Genomic DNA, 17,516 nt, shown 5'->3' on the forward strand with positions numbered 1-17,516 from the left:
GAAACTATCATTCTTGCGCAAGGAAACTATCATTCTTGAGCAACTCATTCACGTCAAGCTGCTGATTTGATTAAGTGATAGAGCCGTTGGAGCTCGAGGAAGAGATCAAGAAAGGAGCTCGGTTTGGTGAGCTGAAACTAGCCGTTGGGAATCAGCGGTTATAACTGTTTTGTGTGAAATCAGTTGATGGGTTATTTCTTGTTCTTCGCATATATAGCTCGATAGTTTCCAGTTGAAAAAATAGAAGAAAAAGAATACACAATACACATACACAATTAGGAGATTATTGCTCTAGCTTGCGATTAGTTTGGAGTGATTGAATTGTGAGTGTGAGTTCATTGTATTTGAGAGTTGTTCATCAATAAGATTCCGGTCATCTTCTCCGTGGACGTAGGTGGTTTATCACCGAACCACGTTACATCGTTGTGTGCTTTATTCTTTCGTTCGTGCGCGTGTGAGATCGGCGGTATCACGACCCAACAATACCCTTAGTCAATAGTAACTTCAGTATTTTCATTACATGATATGATAAATCATAGCATATATGATCTCCATCTTGGATGGCTCCAAATTCAAAAAAAAAAATTGTACCGATAAGAGACAAACGAGACACATTAACAAAGACAATTAAAAGAAATACCGTATTAACATGATTATCTTTTTTTACATGAATGCAAATCCCGACTGAATATTTTGAAGCTGAAAATTACTAACAAACTAAAATTGTCACTTAAGTATTTATAATCCTGAATAATATGTTAATCGGATTTTGATTAAACTCAATAACGAAGCCATTTTTTTGGAGCTAATATATGTTTTCATAAATGTACCATGTACTCCTCTAACCAAAAAATAGTTGGGCTGGAAACAGCCTAAGCCCATTTACTGCAATTTTTCATCGGACTCAAACTTCTAACCGCTAAGCCCGTTTATCAGCCCAATATATGTATAAAATCCCTTACAAAATCTAGGGTTTCATCGTCTGCAACCAACTTACACGCACAGGCCTTCAACTTCCTCTCTCATCATCCCTTCCTCTCCTTCTCCCAACTACAATCATGGCGGATAGAGGCGCAGGGGACCGGGGCGGCTTCGGCCGTGGATTCGGAGGCCGAGGACGCGGCGGAGACAGAGGCGGCCGAGGGCGTGGCCGTCGCCCCCGACGTGAGGCGGAAGAAGAAAAATGGGTCCCTGTCACCAAGCTCGGTCGTTTGGTGAGGGACGGCAAGATCAAATCACTGGAGCAAATTTACCTCCACTCCCTCCCAATCAAGGAGTTCCAAATTATCGATCTTCTGGTTTGCCCGTCGCTGAAGGACGAGGTCATGAAGATCATGCCGGTCCAGAAGCAGACCCGCGCCGGGCAGAGGACGCGATTCAAGGCGTTCGTCGTCGTCGGAGATAGCAACGGCCACGTCGGCCTCGGCGTCAAGTGCTCGAAGGAGGTGGCGACGGCGATTCGAGGCGCAATTATTTTGGCGAAATTGTCGGTGATCCCCGTGAGGAGGGGATACTGGGGGAATATGATCGGTAAGCCGCACACCGTGCCGTGCAAGGTCACCGGGAAGTGCGGGTCCGTCTTGGTGAGGATGGTGCCGGCGCCGCGTGGTTCGGGAATTGTGGCGGCTCGTGTGCCTAAGAAGGTGCTGCAGATGGCTGGTATTGATGATGTCTTCACTTGCTCCCGTGGATCGACTAAAACCCTAGGCAACTTCGTCAAGGTCTAATTCTTCAATGCTCTTTTTCAATTAGATTCGAATTGGTTTTTATGTTTTGAGCCTTGCATATAATTGTGGTTTATGCTTATTTTGTTTAGCTCGATACTGATTATGCTTATGCTATGTCAAAAACTTATGTTTATCTGAATATGCACTGCATTTAATTAGGCTCTATCAATCCCAATTAGAATTTCATCGAGGCAGACTCAGTGTGCTTGAATATGCATCTCTTATTAGATAGTGAATAGTTTATTTGTCATTTTATTAGTTAGTGTGTTGTTTTCGTGCCTCAAATTGTTTTTTTAACTTGTTCGTTAGTGTATAGTTATATGGTTAATGTTAATATGATGCATGATTACACTTGGATATGGGATTATCGGCAGATATTATGTTGTTGAGTATTAACTACTGCAGCATTGTAGTGAAGCTTTATGGGTGATCGGTGTAGTGAAAATTTAGTCTCACTTTGATATGAGATTATCTGCAAATGTTATGCATTTTGGAAACCTGTGGAGGACAATTCTATGCCATATATAGCTGTTACTCCCTCCGTCCCATAGTAGATGTCACACTTTCCTTTTTAGTTTGTTCCACAAAAAATGTCACATTTCCTTTTTTGGAAAAAGCTCCTTCTCACATCAATTATAAAATTATATTTTCTCTCACTACTTAACACACAAAATAACATCTCCTAAAATCTCGTGCCATCTCCCAAGTGTGACATCTACTATGGGTCGGAGTGAGTACTATTTAGACCATTGTTACATTTTTAATACGATTCTGTTAGTCTCTCTGTTTGCTTAAGAATTCGATTTATTAATTTATTGCATCTATGATTATTATCCTGAACATAAAATATGTAGTACTAGTAATCATTTGTGCTTTCTTGAATTGCTTACTGTTGTCTTTGTACATAATAAATGTTGTTTCTTTATTTGTGGTCAAGTTGGAGAAGGTTTGTCTTTGTGGTCTTGTAACAGTAGTTTGGCTTATGTTGGTGGCAAGTTATAGACTAGTGTCATCATATGGTTGCTTATGCTTTTTTTATGATCGAGTAATCCCTATGGCTACTGATTTGTACTTGTTCTATGCAGGCAACATTTGACTGCTTGTTGAAGACTTATGGCTTCCTAACTCCAGATTTCTGGAGGGAGACCCGATTTTCAAAATCACCTTTCCAAGAATACACAGATTTGTTGGCAAAGCCGACTGGGAAGATTCTACATGTTGTGGACGAAGTTGAGGCCTAAGCGTAAGGAACGGTTTTTGTTAAGGTTAAGAGCTCAAATTTTGTACTATTGTTTTGGTCATCGAATTGCCTGTTTGAGATTGCTTTTGTTTAAAAACAGGTCATTTGTATCCTGATTTGCTTTGGGTTACTTGTGTTACCATAGTTTTGTCTGCAATTTAGATGATTTCTATACTGTTTTATTCCCATTTTACTTCTTCAATCATAAGTATGGGCTTCCATTATTCAAGTAATTGTCGATTGTGCCGTTCTCGGTGTTCGGATATTTGATGCTTTACTTCTGTAATTTGAGGGGTAGTAGGTATAATTGCATAAATCGTTACCAAATTATTGTGGAGTACTAAATGTATCAAATTTGTTACTAAATAATTCATTTTTTTGTTTGATTTTTCCTAGGTGCAACAACCAATATTCCATATAGGTTTTCCAGTGTATGCCCCTATTTTTTTACCAACTAGGTTGGAAATAGTTCTCTCTAAATCTTCCACCTCATAAACATACTACTACTAGTGAGCTTTTCAGGGTAAAGGAGATAATAATCGATTATTGAATTCTCAATCTTGAAATAGCTTTTCAATCTATACAACTGAGAATTGTATTTTCAATCTTGAAGTAAATAATGTTTGATTTTTTATAAGTGGCACATTGAACGTAAGATGTATTTCAATCTACACTTTGATTTTTAATACTATCATTTTGGTTTTGGAATCAAAGTTGGACAGCAAACTAAAGTACTCCTATCTCTCTTTCATAAATTTTAAAGGTCGCGTCATAGTGGAGTCGAACCCGTGACCTTTGGTCCGGCACCAACTACTCTACCGCTTGGCCAACACACGTACACACTAAATTATCTCTCTTCTCCCCCTTTGTGACATGCACGCATATAGTATTCCTTTTTTTTGAGGTGTTCCCACTTTACCAAATATGGGATTATAGTATTAGGATGTGTTTGGATTGCCTTATACCATTTCTTTAGAAATGGGAGAAGTCATATAGGCAATTCCCTTTTCAGACTTTTGCATTTCCAAATTTGTTGTTTGGTTCGATTTTTATTTGATAAGTTAACATTTTTGGTGTTTGGTTGGTGTTTAATACACCATGAGTTTAAATGCAACTTTCCATTTATACCCCTTATAAGCTATTGTAATTCCGTTTTTATCCTTTCTCAGCCCTAGCAATTTATACTGCTCCCTCCTCAAATTTGTGAAGCTTGCGCCTCCTGCTTCGAAACCCTTCCAATTTCAGTGCTTGTGGTCCGATTTCTGTCAAGATGGCAAACTCTCCGGCGCCGGTAAGTAGCCTCCGGCTAAATGCTATTAACAATTCGGCGTTGAAACGCGGTTTACTTATTTCATCCTTTTGCGTTTCTGTTTGAAGGCACTGTCCATGGAAAATTTGAGAACCCAATTCAGTTTGGAAGATCCTGGGAGTCAACAAAGTATGTACTCATTTTTTCAAGTCTCTTTTAGCTTCAATTCAAGTTGTCCAATTTTTTTGTATTAGTAGCTCCTTTTTTTAGTGTTAGATGCTCCTGTTATATGTAGATTTCCTGGAATTGAATGGATTGATTTTTGATTGAATGAAAATATTTATTTGATTGAATGAAAATATGAACCAAATTCATACGATATTGTTTTGTAGTGATCAATGATCACTTGGGACGAAACCGCAAGAGGAAAGGAGACCGGAAAGGAGACCGCACGAGAAGAAGCTGGACTGATCGAGAGGAGGAGACACTGGTTATAGCACTGAAGGACATCGTTGCCCATGGTTGGAAGTCCGACAATGGGTTTCGAGGTGGATATCTTACAAAGCTTGAAGATGCAATGCGAAGTCGGTTTCCAAAGACTGATATTAAGGGCTCTCCGCACATCACCTCAAAACTTACAGCTTGGAAAAGGATGTATGGGTCGTTGGCTCTTATTCTGAATAGAAGTGGGGTAGGGTTTAACAATAAGGGCGACTACAAAATCGATTGTAATGACGATCAATGGGATCAAATTGTGAAGGTTAGACTTGTTTTAGTTCTTTGCCTGAAACTTCTGAACTGTTAACATTGTGTGTGCTGGAGTAAGTAGCTTTAAATATGTGTTAAGACTTGTTTTTATCTTGACTGTAGGCTGATAAAGATGCTCGTTTTATGAGGAACAAGTGTTGGCCCTATTGGGAGCACTGGCAAGTAATATTCGGGAAGGAACGTGCTAGTGGCACAGTTGCAGCGGATTACATGGACTCTGTTAATGATCTTCACTCTCTCGAACAAGTGCAAGAGTCAATTGGTGCCATTGGAGAGCAAGTGATCCCTGATGAACAGCCAAGCATGGATGATCAACCAACCATGGATGATCAGCCAAGCATGGACCCGTTGGGTGGAACGCCTACTCCGGCGGGTGCGGCTAACAGCACCAGCCACGGCGGTCGGGCCAACGCCACTTCTGGCAGCGTTGGAAATAAGAAGAAGTTGTCTGAGCTTGGCACTGATGGCCTTGTCCACATGCTAGAGAAGCTGCACGAGGATACTAACAAGAGGCTCGACACTTTATCCCTTCGCATTGGGTATGAATTCGATCTCAGTAAAGCTCGAAAGGACGTATTCCAGCTGTTAGGCAGACTTCCTGGTCTCACTCGTGAGCAGAAGTTTGATGTGGGAGAAATCCTACTTGAAAAGGTAGAGCGTTTGGATTTTTTCCTTGGAATGCAGGATGAGGATCGCAGTGCATACGTGCTTCGAGCCCTTGTGAAGTTTATGTAGAGATGTTTCAGCTACTTAGTAATTTTGGTGTCGACACCTAGTTGTAATCCTAATGGCTGCCAAACTTATGTTTTTTGTTGTGCTTGTGGGGATTAAATACCCGTACGTATAGGCGCTGGACTTGTGTCGATGTTAGACTACTGTTTAATGTTTTTTTGAGGCTAACTTCAGTGGAAACATTTAATCTGTGGTGCCGCATTGAAATATCTGCTAATTTAAATTGCAATATATATGTTTGCTTATGTAGTCCATACTGCTTATACAATTAGAAAAGCTTCATGTAGAAAAAGCATATGGTAGGAGATACACATAGAGAACAGAAAATAAAAGAAGAGGTGAGCTGCAATTCAATTCTACTCGAATCAAAATGGAACAGTTAGAGGGGTGGAGGAATAAAGGAGTCATAATGGAGTCATAAGGTCTCATAAACAAAGGTACAGATATGTTATAATAGCAGGCTGAAGATCATCGACGGTCATTGGGCGACTCCACATAACGCATATCTGGAAAAAGTTATGAACCTCCCGACACGTGCTGCATAAAAAAGCAAAAGAAAACAGCCTTGTGTGTCAGCAATTAACCATACTATAGTATATTCGTTTCAAAACATGTTACAAAATCACAGTAAACTCATAACCTGATTCCACAATGAGTTTGCTAGTTGATCTCGGAACATGTTCCAGTCCGTTGTTGCATCAATGTAATCAACAAACGGCCCTTCGTTTGAATCATCCTCTGGACCATGTCCATCATTCCAAGTGTCTATGAGATCTTCGAGAGGATCCACATTCATTTCGCTTCTAATGTAGTTGTGCAACAAGAAACAAGCGCTGATTAGTTGTACTTGTACCTTGATGGGGTAGAATGATGCACTGCGTAGTATAGCCCATCGCATCTTCAACACTGCAAAAGCTCGTTCTATGATGTTTCTTGCCTTAGTATGACGCATATTGTAAAGCTCAATAGCATTTTGTGGCATATCTGCATTTGGCCCCCATTCTTTGAGGTGGTATCTAACACCTCTGTAAGGAGTCAAAAATCCTTGGCTGTTTGCATAACCATTATCACAAAGGTAATAATTTCCTTGCAAAATAACCGATACTCAATAAGGAACTATATAATAGGTCAATATTCAGAAAACGAAAACAGCAAATAAGATACAAGTTTTATACCTAGAGGGACCTTCAGACCGTATGGACGATTGACTGCATCCCTTAAGACACGAGCGTCGCCAGCATATCCTTCCCACCCGGGTAGGACATAGGTAAATCGCATATGTCGATCGCAGGCTGCTAGTGTATTTATTGTTATTTGTCCTTTTCGGTTCCGAAAGCGCGGTTTATCTGAGTTAGGAACTAACACATTTATGAAAGTACCATCCAACGCTCCGAGACAACCCTGCAGAAAAAATAAGAAAGTGGGGACGTGAAACAAAATCTATTCCTATGTGAGATAATTAATATAACGTGTCTAGATGAGCAATTTATGAATTAGTATTTCCTGCTGTGAATAATACCTTGAAATGTTTCCATCTCCAATCGGCGCAATCATCTTTTATTGGCTCAGGTTTGACCAGGAACAATGTGTGCATTTTTATGATGGCTTTGAGTACAGCGTGAACTGATGTTGAAACAGTTTCACCTGAACGCAAGAAGTGGAATCACGTCGTACGGTTCTTTGTATGATGGGCTAGTATACTGATGAAAATAGCCACTTGTTCTTCAATGTAAACAAACCTCCTATCACGAAGAGTGCCTAACTGGCGGAACAGGGAACAAAGCCTACCAAATGCATTTCTATCCATCCTTAGATTTACTAAGCAATCTGTGTCGTTAAGACCGACCAACCTGTTCATGTAACTAACTTGCGAGGGTACCCTATCCGTTAGGCTATAAGGTAAGACTATTTGTAATCTCTTTCTCTTTTTACCCTTCTCTAGTTTAGCAAAAAGGAAATATAGTATACAAAACCGGGCAACTAAATAATTCCGTATAATCTCCTCCAACATTTGCACCACTGTATACTCCTTCTTTACAGTTGGAGCCATCTACAAACGAGATAAAGCAAGAATTAGATATTACCACTCTTGTCTATTCAAGAACACCAATATACCACAACCTTGTTTACAATCAAAGGCCAAAACAAAATACTCCTATCTGTTACAAAAAAGGTAATGTCTCTAAAAATAACAGTGAACTAGCCAGCATGAAGTAAACAGCAATGAAATAGTATTTCACCAAAATGAATATGTTATTTTGATCTTGGCTCTTCTAAATTCTCCCAAAACACTTGTTAACTAAAACCAATTTTATCAAATGTTGCAAACATAAATTAACCATCACCATAGAACCTTCCTAATAACTACATATTCCAATTACATAAATTTAGATGTCAAATAGATACGTTCATATTACAAAAAATACCCAAAATGTCTCAGATTCAATACAAATCCAGATCCAAAATATTATGGTTTCCAATAGTCAAAAATTCCATCTTGAATTTGTTCCACAGCCCCCGAAACTCACGGGGAGATTCGAAAATCAAAAAAATTAACCCCAAAACCTAGAACCACCGCCATTATTCATACTCAACAGATGTGGTTTTGTCTCCATCGAATTATTGGGGCCAAAAAAAGTAGGGATTTAACTTCGAATCGAAAACTAAACTAACCTGATCGATTGTCGAGTGTCGACTGAATCGGAGGTGAAATTTATCACGCCTCGAAAAATGCTATCAGATTTGTTCCACAGCCCTCGCCTGATTTATCACGACTGAATGGGGCAAAAAATGCTATCACGCCTCGATTGTCAAGTGTCGATTGATCGATTTGTTCCACAGCCCTCGTCTCGCAGCTTGTCTGAGCGTCGAGCTTCGATTGAGTGGGCGAAGGAATGTACATGAATTTATCAAAAATTGCATCCAAGAGGGATATTTTTGTAAATTCTCTTTTCAGAATTGTTTAAATGAGCCCAACGTAAAAGCTATCAGACACTTTTCCTCAGAAATGCTAAATGGCATTATCAGACTTTATTAGGCGGGCCGCCCCTTTTAAATTGGGCCTGCCGAAAACGAAAAAATGCAATCCAAACACATGATAACTCCATTTAACATATGCTAACTGATCTTATAAGGCAAACCAAACACACCCTTAGAGCACAAGATCGATCTTGATAGATTCCAACCCCAAATACCTCACTTTACCAAATATGGGAGTATAGTATAAGAGCATCCACAACTGAGCGCTCTATACATCAGCATTCTATCCTCCTACCCTTCCACCTGCAGTGGGACGCCCTAAAGTCCGCCCTATAGTTTTCACTACTGTTTTATTAATTAATTTTTTATATTTTCAAATATGTCATGCAAAATAAAAAAACACTACGATTAAAGGTAAATCCTACATTACTATTTTTTTTTACAAGAGTTAGAAATAAAAAACAAGTTCACTAAATCATACATTCCTAATCCTTCATTCCCAGCTTGCGGCGCAGATCATCGATCATCCACTTGAGGTATTCGGCTTTGCCCGGGTCCTCGCACTGCATGAGAGCGTGGTGAGTGTCCAACAACGTCCTCCGGTTGGCGGCCGCCACCTACTCCGCGTAGGCATGTCCCGCAGCCGAAGTCGGGGTCGGGGTCGCGATCGGGGTCGGGTCCGGGGCCGCGGCCTGTGCGGATGTTGCCTTCGCCTTGCCTTTGTTCTTGGCAATCTTGACGCCAATGGGACGCCGGTAGGACATCGGTGTGCCGAAACTCTCATCCTCGTACATCAGCTGGTTGAGGTCCATCGGAGGTGCGCCGCTGTCGCTGCTCGTATAATCACCTGCGGCGGTGTTCTTCGTCCTCTTCACCGCAGCCGATAGGGGCATAATCCCTCCTTGGAACTTCTGCTTATCCTTCAAGAGGAGCCAGGAGTTGTAATACTTGAAATTGCCGTACAATGAAATGTACGACGCAAGCGCTATATCACGCACATCAGTCAAACTCTCGCCGATGCCCTGCTCCCTCAAGCACTTCTCGTACTCCGCCGAGAACAAATTGACCCGCTTCTTCACCTGATCTCAGTGCTTGCGGAGCTGCTCCCTATGGAGCTTGTAGGCGGCCGCCGGCTTGGCCTCGTTGTAGCGATCAACGATACGCTCCCAGTACGCGATTTGCTTTTGGTTGTTGGCAAACATCGGGTCCTCCGAAATATCAATCCAACACCTAACCAAGACGATGGTTTCATCCGGGTTGTAGTTCGTCCTCCCTGGGGCGAACTCTTCATTCTTCTCCGGAGGCGACAACTTCTAGGCCCTTTGCCTGTTCCGCTTCTTCTTGGTGGCTGAGTGGGGCGTGGGTGCGGGTGGGAGACGGCTCCATGTCTGACAGCCCGCACGAATCCGTACTGAAATCGGGATCGTACTGGGTGTTGGAGTAAATGGCAGATATTCATCAGGGTTTGTACCCGGCCACCGTGCACCACCACTGAACATCGGACTATTCGGACTTGGGTAATCACCGGGATTCATTTTTAGTGTATGGAAGAGTGAGAATGGAAGAGTGGGGTGAATGGAAGAGTGGAGTTGGGGTGTATATATATAATAAATTTTGTAGAATTAAAAAAAAAAAGGAAAACGCGTTCTCATCGTCCGCGGTATCATCCGCGTGACCCGCAGTGGGGCGGACGATACCGCGGACGATGCGTGGTCGAAGCCCTATCGTCCGCGGACGAAGCATAGGGTGCGGATGATGGATGTGTCATCGTCCGCCCCACTGCGGATGCCCTAAGAGCACAAGATCTGATCTTGATAGATTCCACTCCTCTTGGAGTTGGATACATTTTTCTCAGTTTCTCGTGTTCATCTTACATCGAATACTGTGATACTATTAAATATGGAATACATAAAATTGATATGATATGTACTGTATATCTTATTTTAGCACCATTCTCAATTCATAAACAATTAGTGCTAACTATTTTGTTTGTGCATTAATATTTATTTTAATATATTACAAATTGTTATTGACATTTTTAATATTGTAGTAGTACTTTTCATAAAAATCAAAGCTTGTTTGTATAAGATTAACATATCATTTGCCTACATATATCAACGACCAATATGACGTATGGTGTATAAGTGTATAATTTGAATATACTAATGAACCAGAAAATAAATAGAAAAAAAAGAATTCTATTCAGCAATCGTAATTCGTAAATGCTCGTTTTTATCTTTTCTTATGGAAACAATACAAATTAGCATCATAAGACTAAACATAGTGTATCAAGACAATAATTCTGCTTTAACAGAAATTGATTGAATTATCCAATCCTCGATTTTTTCTTTTCGGAAAAAAAAAATTCATTCTTATTGCTCAAAGAATATCATAATCACTCCCCCCACAAAAAAAACTTATTCCAAAATTATTCTAAAGTTATCAGCCAAAACCCAAAACTCAAGGCTGCTCACCTTTTAATCTTTGTCAGTTTTCATCCAATTAAAAGATGGAATCTTTAATTTATTTATTGTCGAAAAAAAAATACTACTAGTAACGAGGATTTAATAATTTATTATTACAACATTTGTTTATATTTATGACAGAAGTAAAACCTATATTACGTGCAGACATACTTCTCAGAATTATCAAATAGCAATACTTATTTAATGCTTTGTTCCATTTTATTTTTCTGTATGAATGTGCCGACTCATCATGGTATTTATGACTTGTCCGCATGGGATTCTTGATTTCTTAAACACTCAGATTTGGTAGCATGGCTTCTAGGTTGCAGAGAATGTTGGAAGCAGACTGGAACCATGCCAGTTGAATTCTTGCTGTCGGAGCTACTTTCTCTCTCTTGGATGCTGGGATTTTTTCTGGTAAGATTTCTGTAAAGGATTCATGCACTTTATTCGATTTGATTTCCGGAGCCCAAAAAGATGTGATCTTTACTGCATTTCTACGATTGATGCTTTCTCGAATTTGATGGGCATCTCTGTTTTCCCTTTTCGTAGATTCAGTGGTTTCAATTATTGCTAGGGCTTTAGGGAAGGAATTTGTTTCGTGCTGCTAATTAAGGGGGTTTTAGGGTTTGTGTTTAGAGGTAGCTAAATTGTGTGTGTGTGAGTGAGTGAGAGAGAGAGAGAGAGAAGGGGCGACATAGACGAGGCTATTTGATGGTAGCTCAGAGAATGGGGTCTCAAGGGGATGGTGGCAACAGCACTATTGGGACCTTACTCCGAAACCCGGACCTAAAATCGAACCGATTGACTAGGCAGGGCTCTTTGTACAGCCTCACTCTTGATGAGGTGCAGAATCATTTGGGGGATTTGGGGAAGCCCCTTGGCAGCATGAATCTTGATGAGCTTCTCAAGAGTGTGTTGACAGTGGAAGGCGCTGAGTATGGGCAATCAGCGCCTTTCCAGCCTCCATCAGGGTCGGGTTTGAATCGGCAGTCTAGTGTTACGATATCTAGGGATCTGAGCAAAAAAACTGTTAATGAGGTGTGGAAAGATATTCAGCTGGAGCAGAAAAGGAGCAGTCTTGATAGGAATTTCAATCTTGGGGAAATGACGTTGGAGGATTTCTTGGTTAAGGCCGGGGTTGATCTGATTGGATTGCTTCAGCAAGATCAATGGACGAGTTACCCGATCTCTGGAGTTGCTCCTCAGCAGCAGCAGCAGCAGCAGCAGCAACAACAAAGTATGATGCCTGTTTACATGCCGTGCCATGCAATCCAGCAGCCTATGCCTCTCGGTGGAAACTTTGTCTTGGACACTGCTTATCCGGAAACCCTGTTAATGTCATCTTCCCCGCTGATGGGAACGTTGTCGGACACCCAAACAACAAGACGGAAGAGGGTTCTCTCAGATGATATAGCTGAGAAAGGTGTTGAAAGGCGGCAGAAGAGGATGATAAAGAACAGGGAATCTGCAGCACGCTCACGAGCTAGGAAGCAGGTGCTTTTTTGTTGCAGTCATTTTTTGGTTGTTAATTTTGATCCATTGGATTTTATCTTATTTTAATAATTTAATTATTTATTGATGTGCAGGCCTACACCCATGAACTCGAAAACAAGATTTCATGCCTAGAGGAGGAGAATGAAATGCTCAAGAAAAAACAGGTTGGCTTTACCCCTTTGCACTCATCACCTTTTTTAAAATGTAATTACTTGTATAATTCATTACAGTTCCTTTCTTTCTAATTACACAGTTTCTCAGCTCACTGTCAACTCAAAGTAATTGGTAATGATGTTATAGTTTGACCTTTGTTTGCTACTAACTTTGTTGGCTTCAGATCTAGTGGTTGCAATATATTACACACTTGTTTTTTTTTATATATTTTGAATAACATAAAATAAAATAAAAATAGAAAACGTTGAAGACTTGAAGTAGTGGATTCGTGATTTGCTCCCACTGTCTGACTGTCTCCCCGCATTTTCAGTGTGTACCATCTGTAGCTGAAAATTTTGGCACTTTTATAAATAGCCTCTGCTGTGCTGGATTGTTGACTATGGTCATCTGAAATAATTGTAGATTTGTTTACTTAATTATAGTATTTTTCTATATCATTTAAACATAAATTTTGATTCTGTTTATGTGTCATTATTGTTTTCTGGTTTGATGGCCAAAAGACAGGAAAAATTGACGTATATAAATCTGATAAGAGAGCAGTGATATATTTACTGATATAAAATCCGAAATGCATCGTAGATAATTGCTGATAGATATATGCAATCAGATACTCCCTCCATCCCTTATAAGCGTGCTGACACTCTTTTGGCATGAGTTTAAATACATGTATGGTATGTTTGTGATAGTGGAAAATAGCCCCACATTTGTTTTAGGAGTATTGTATTTGATTGTATATGATAACATTTGTTTTAGGAGTATTTATTTGATTGTAAATGATAACATTTGTTTTAGGAGTATTGTATTTGATTGTAAATGATAGGTAAGTGTGTGGATCATGCTTGGTTTTAAAGTAAATGAGTTGATACAGTGAAAATAATATATAAGGAGGTTAGTGGTGGGGTGGTTTCCAAAAGTGGAAAGTGCACACCTTTGAGGGACGAAGGGGGTAGTTGTAATTAAAGTTTCCTTCATATAATAGAATTTCCAGGTTACAAGTTAAATTGCCTCCCAACATTGATAGTTGAGCTGCTTAGGAATAAATGAAAATGATCACCTTAGGTAAAAGTAATCATTGTTCTACTGGCTGTGATTCGCCATGCTGGATTTACTTTACTAGTTTTACCTGCATAAAGATTTACCATACAAATTGGTGACTGCTTAATTTTGTATTTTCATCTTCCGGTTTGCTCTTGGTAGTTGGTACTCGTTTCAATGGGTAATTCATATCCTTTACATTTTTATTCTGTTTGATGGCTATCATTAAATGATCTAGCTGTAGAAATTTCAACATTCCATTCTATTTGCTAGGATTTCAAGGAATGAATAATGTAAAATGTTGTCACCGAAAAAATTGGAATGTACAGTATATATTAATCCAGGTGTGGAAGAGAGTGCCTCTGTTTTTGGTCATGTTATATTACTTCTTATCATATGAAAAGCCTTATTTAGACTTTTAAATCTCTGCACTCTGACCTTAAAGCTTAGTTTGTGCATTTAAATCTTCGTATGTGCTTGGCATCAATGTTCTGATTTTCTTCTTTGGTAACGTCACATCCCACTTTCTGAGCTAATTGTCTAGTGTTAAAATTGGAATTTTTCCTCGTCTCCATGAGAAAAGAATTCTTATAATCAAAATTTACTCTTATTCTTTATATCATGTTTTTAGACCGTATGAGTACTCACTCTACTTATCTATCTTGCAGGAATGGGAGAAGGTGCTGCCGAGCATACCACCACCACAGCCCAAGTTTCAGCTGCGTCGAACAAGCTCTGCTCCCATGTGAAGATAATGTAGATTGCTCGCTCGCTTTTTTTCTTCTTTTATTTAGTTAAGATTAGCCAGTGTTAGATGACAGACAGACAGTCTGAGGATATGGCCTCGGTCTCCATCTCGACCTCGGTATCTGTGGCTTGAACATCCTCTGGCTGTCTTTGATGTACATTTTTATAGTACTACCAACCAACCTGCGATTATATAAAAAACTTGTCATGTTTTGAGTAAGTCATAGTTGTTCTTCATCACTCTTCTCAAGTGTGATTGTTGATGATTTAGAAAAAATATGCCCAGTTGAGAATGCTAGTACTTATTTAAGTTGACCAAAATATTGTCTCCAGAATTTGTAACAATGGTTAGCCATGTTATTTTTTTTAGCCGTGGCTATTGCCCCCCTTCTCAGTTTGCTGTTTTTTAATTTTTTTCTTGAGGGTAATTTACCAAATAAACCACAAAGTTTGTTCAAATTTTAGTCGTCCTATACTTTTTAAAAATGGAATGGTAAATTTACCATGCACAAGGTGATCATAACTAGGTAAACCCAAGGCAAGCCTGGCAGCCCCGTCATGCCCACCAGTGCCAAACATCAAGTTTGGTCGTCACGTCCTGTTCTTTCGCTACTTGGGCCACGAGACGTTGATCAAACAACCTCACAATTCATTCAAGAAAGAGGGAGCCACTGTCGCGTGTGACTTGATCCCATCACCAGTTAGTTTTCTCATTCAAATTTGATCAAAGTAGCAACACTAATGCAGTAATGTTATTCTCGTACACATTCTGCTGCGGCAGCATTTCAACAAACAGCATCCACATCTATACTGCATTGATGAAAATGCTTTCTTGAGCTCACAACAGAAACCAAATCCAAAATAAAGTCTTCATTACAAAGTAGAAAGATAATAAAATCCCAGCTCAAGAAGTAATTTCAAGAGCACAAGAATGCTGCAACAACATACTATCTTATTTGAACAAGCTCACCTTGATATCTATCTTATGTGAACTAGCATCATACACAGATATGACCAGAAAACTGATTGTCGAAACACAGATGTACATAGAGAGTGTGAAATGAACAAGAAGTATAGCGAGAAAAAACTTGTGTATTCACGCAGAGAATTGTATTGTTATCTTTCTACAAGGGTGTGTTGCTCCATGAAGAAATGACTACAAGAGGAAGCAACTGCCCATCAAAACTAGAGAAAGAAACTAAATCAGATCTTTCCAAACACGATAATCAGTAGCTGAACCATTATAATTTACAACAGTGTCCTGGCACCCTATGAAAAATGTGCTCCGAGTCGTATCTACATTAATCAAAGCATGTGCAGAGCCACTATGACTAGCAACAACCGCAACTTCATCTATGCCAACCATCACCTCAGAGTATCCTCTTGCCTGTTTTTCGTCTTCCAGCTGCAAATCAAACATCGAAGCTATTGATACCAGCCAGTCAAGACAACATCAGAGATAAACACCATAAACCTCAAGTGACATTTCTGAATGATGTGTCACATGATTGGAAAGAAAAGCCTTTCAAAAGATATAGTTAATGAAGTCGTGTTTCATCAAGGACGTATCATTCTTTCCCTTACGCTGAGCGCACACATGTTTTTCAACCAGTGTATTTGCAATCCTCCCTATAAATTCATCCTAAATATTTGGGGGGCACATTTAAACTCACATCAGGTGGAGTCAAGACTGCTTACGACATAAAGCGAGCTTCTAATAAGCTTAAAGGGCATTACTCTACCACTTGAAGTTCACACGTTTTACAGTCTCAACGTCTAGAATCAATATGGTAAATCTTATGCAGATAGAATGTAACAAGGGAATACATACCCTGAGCACTGTTTTAGCTCCCCATATCACAAACGTCTCATTGCAAGTGTGATGTCTATGGTTTCCTCTCAAGGTTCCAGGTCTGATCTCACCCAAATGAACGGAAGCACAAGAAACTGCTCCACCTGCAAGTCACAGTCCACCTTATTCAGAACAACATACTGGTGCATAAGAAGATAGACAAAGTCACAAAACAGAGCAGTATTCGAATCCAGGTCTCAACTTCAATACTTTATGACACTGATTTGCCATCAGTTGAATTTTCACAAATCTTGCAATGGAACAAAAGAGAAAATTTTCAAAGTATCATCAGCTGCTGTCCGAATTAGAATGAGCTAGATTCAATAGCAAACAGAAGATCAAAGGCGAACCCATTTCCAAAATAAAAAAAAAGGTAAAGCTGATATCAAATTGGTGTACAATAGGCATCAACAACAGTACCACGGGATTAAAGGAGGGAGAATCTAAAAGTACCCAAAATCGCTCCAATTTGCTTTTTTACACAAGCAAAATGCCAAACACAATTAAACATAACTACTGCCACAATCAACATAACCACAACAAAACTCAAGAAGAATTGATCGGAAAAAGACCTGAAACGCCATAATCCAGAGCAGCTGAAATGGGATCGAGTATCCAGCCACGCTTATCCTTGGCCACCGGAGACGAAACCGAGGAGAATTTCACAAATTTTCCATTCAAATCCTTGAAGTAACCACCGTTCTTGTCGTTTTTCATAGTATAAGGCGATTGGTGAAACGGTTGATAACTGTGACGGTGCTGCAATCTGAGCGAAACCCATGCGAGAAGACAGAATATTGAGAGTAGAAACGGGAATGCGTGAGGCTTCTTGAGAAAAATCTTGAGCGAATTAAAGAACGTGGACGCTGCTTGTGGGGTTTGGGGCTGGAACTGCGGAATCGTGTTCGGAATCGGGTCGGATATTGGGAGCGGATACGAGGAATACGCCGGTCTTCTAGGGTTCGCCATTGATGTCGATAGGAGCTAAATTTCTCACTGAACTTTCATCTTTACTCTGCTACTGCTATTTTTTACTATTAGATCATCCGCA

At 39.9% G+C, this 17,516-nt stretch overlaps 5 protein-coding genes across 8 annotated transcripts; 3 read left to right on the forward strand and 2 right to left on the reverse strand.

The window, feature by feature from the left end:
* The first annotated feature begins 986 nt into the window (after positions 1-986).
* Positions 987-3,200, forward strand: LOC121747172 (40S ribosomal protein S2-4-like). Its single transcript, XM_042141167.1, has 2 exons — positions 987-1,721; positions 2,813-3,200. Exons 1-2 carry the CDS (start codon positions 1,059-1,061, stop codon positions 2,966-2,968), a joined length of 819 nt encoding a protein of 272 aa, XP_041997101.1. The 5' UTR covers positions 987-1,058; the 3' UTR covers positions 2,969-3,200.
* An 899-nt stretch (positions 3,201-4,099) lies between these two features.
* On the forward strand, positions 4,100-5,903 carry LOC121747170. The gene is made up of 4 exons (XM_042141166.1): positions 4,100-4,258; positions 4,345-4,405; positions 4,609-4,976; positions 5,087-5,903. Exons 1-4 carry the CDS (start codon positions 4,238-4,240, stop codon positions 5,717-5,719), a joined length of 1,083 nt encoding a protein of 360 aa, XP_041997100.1. The 5' UTR covers positions 4,100-4,237; the 3' UTR covers positions 5,720-5,903.
* Positions 5,904-6,043: 140 nt separating this feature from the next.
* LOC121747173 (putative nuclease HARBI1) lies at positions 6,044-8,603 on the reverse strand. Of its 3 annotated transcripts, XM_042141169.1 has the most exons (6): positions 8,390-8,603; positions 7,456-7,766; positions 7,236-7,360; positions 6,892-7,117; positions 6,357-6,802; positions 6,044-6,253 (listed from the first exon to the last, which is right to left on the reverse strand). In XM_042141169.1, the coding sequence occupies exons 3-6, from the start codon at positions 7,308-7,310 to the stop codon at positions 6,233-6,235; spliced, it is 768 nt and encodes a 255-aa protein (XP_041997103.1). In that variant the 5' UTR covers positions 7,311-7,360; positions 7,456-7,766; positions 8,390-8,603; the 3' UTR covers positions 6,044-6,232. The 3 variants fall into 3 exon arrangements, with proteins under 3 accessions (XP_041997103.1, XP_041997105.1, XP_041997102.1); XM_042141171.1 differs by lacking the exon at positions 7,456-7,766; XM_042141168.1 differs by having other exon boundaries at positions 7,236-7,766.
* A 2,714-nt stretch (positions 8,604-11,317) lies between these two features.
* Positions 11,318-14,833, forward strand: LOC121749687 (ABSCISIC ACID-INSENSITIVE 5-like protein 2). 2 transcript variants are annotated; one of them, XM_042144276.1, is made up of 4 exons: positions 11,318-11,577; positions 11,713-12,657; positions 12,750-12,821; positions 14,535-14,833. In XM_042144276.1, the coding sequence occupies exons 2-4, from the start codon at positions 11,875-11,877 to the stop codon at positions 14,613-14,615; spliced, it is 936 nt and encodes a 311-aa protein (XP_042000210.1). In that variant the 5' UTR covers positions 11,318-11,577; positions 11,713-11,874; the 3' UTR covers positions 14,616-14,833. The 2 variants fall into 2 exon arrangements, with proteins under 2 accessions (XP_042000210.1, XP_042000209.1); XM_042144275.1 differs by having other exon boundaries at positions 11,318-12,657.
* An 854-nt stretch (positions 14,834-15,687) lies between these two features.
* On the reverse strand, positions 15,688-17,516 carry LOC121746647. Its single transcript, XM_042140556.1, has 3 exons — positions 17,038-17,516; positions 16,445-16,569; positions 15,688-16,018 (listed from the first exon to the last, which is right to left on the reverse strand). Exons 1-3 carry the CDS (start codon positions 17,432-17,434, stop codon positions 15,812-15,814), a joined length of 729 nt encoding a protein of 242 aa, XP_041996490.1. The 5' UTR covers positions 17,435-17,516; the 3' UTR covers positions 15,688-15,811.

Source organism: Salvia splendens, chromosome 9 (assembly GCF_004379255.2).
Source record: "Salvia splendens isolate huo1 chromosome 9, SspV2, whole genome shotgun sequence".
Classification (NCBI taxonomy): Eukaryota; Viridiplantae; Streptophyta; class Magnoliopsida; order Lamiales; family Lamiaceae; genus Salvia; species Salvia splendens.

Coding starts and splice junctions, on each gene's coding strand:
- LOC121747173 (XM_042141171.1), bottom strand. CDS start 7,310: ATGCACACATTGTTCCTGGTCAAACCTGAGCCAATAAAAGATGATTGC. Junction 6,803..6,891: donor CGGTCTGAAGGTCCCTCTAG/GTATAAAACTTG, acceptor TTATTTTGCAAG/GAAATTATTACCTTTGTGAT. Junction 6,254..6,356: donor CAAACTCATTGTGGAATCAG/GTTATGAGTTTA, acceptor TTTTTTATGCAG/CACGTGTCGGGAGGTTCATA.
- LOC121746647 (XM_042140556.1), bottom strand. CDS start 17,434: ATGGCGAACCCTAGAAGACCGGCGTATTCCTCGTATCCGCTCCCAATA. Junction 16,570..17,037: donor TCTGGATTATGGCGTTTCAG/GTCTTTTTCCGA, acceptor TGTGACTTGCAG/GTGGAGCAGTTTCTTGTGCT. Junction 16,019..16,444: donor GAGCTAAAACAGTGCTCAGG/GTATGTATTCCC, acceptor TTTGATTTGCAG/CTGGAAGACGAAAAACAGGC.
- LOC121747170 (XM_042141166.1), top strand. CDS start 4,238: ATGGCAAACTCTCCGGCGCCG. Junction 4,259..4,344: donor TGGCAAACTCTCCGGCGCCG/GTAAGTAGCCTC, acceptor TTCTGTTTGAAG/GCACTGTCCATGGAAAATTT. Junction 4,406..4,608: donor AGATCCTGGGAGTCAACAAA/GTATGTACTCAT, acceptor ATTGTTTTGTAG/TGATCAATGATCACTTGGGA.
- LOC121749687 (XM_042144275.1), top strand. CDS start 11,875: ATGGTAGCTCAGAGAATGGGGTCTCAAGGGGATGGTGGCAACAGCACT. Junction 12,658..12,749: donor GCTCACGAGCTAGGAAGCAG/GTGCTTTTTTGT, acceptor ATTGATGTGCAG/GCCTACACCCATGAACTCGA. Junction 12,822..14,534: donor AAATGCTCAAGAAAAAACAG/GTTGGCTTTACC, acceptor TCTATCTTGCAG/GAATGGGAGAAGGTGCTGCC.
- LOC121747172 (XM_042141167.1), top strand. CDS start 1,059: ATGGCGGATAGAGGCGCAGGGGACCGGGGCGGCTTCGGCCGTGGATTC. Junction 1,722..2,812: donor CCCTAGGCAACTTCGTCAAG/GTCTAATTCTTC, acceptor TGTTCTATGCAG/GCAACATTTGACTGCTTGTT.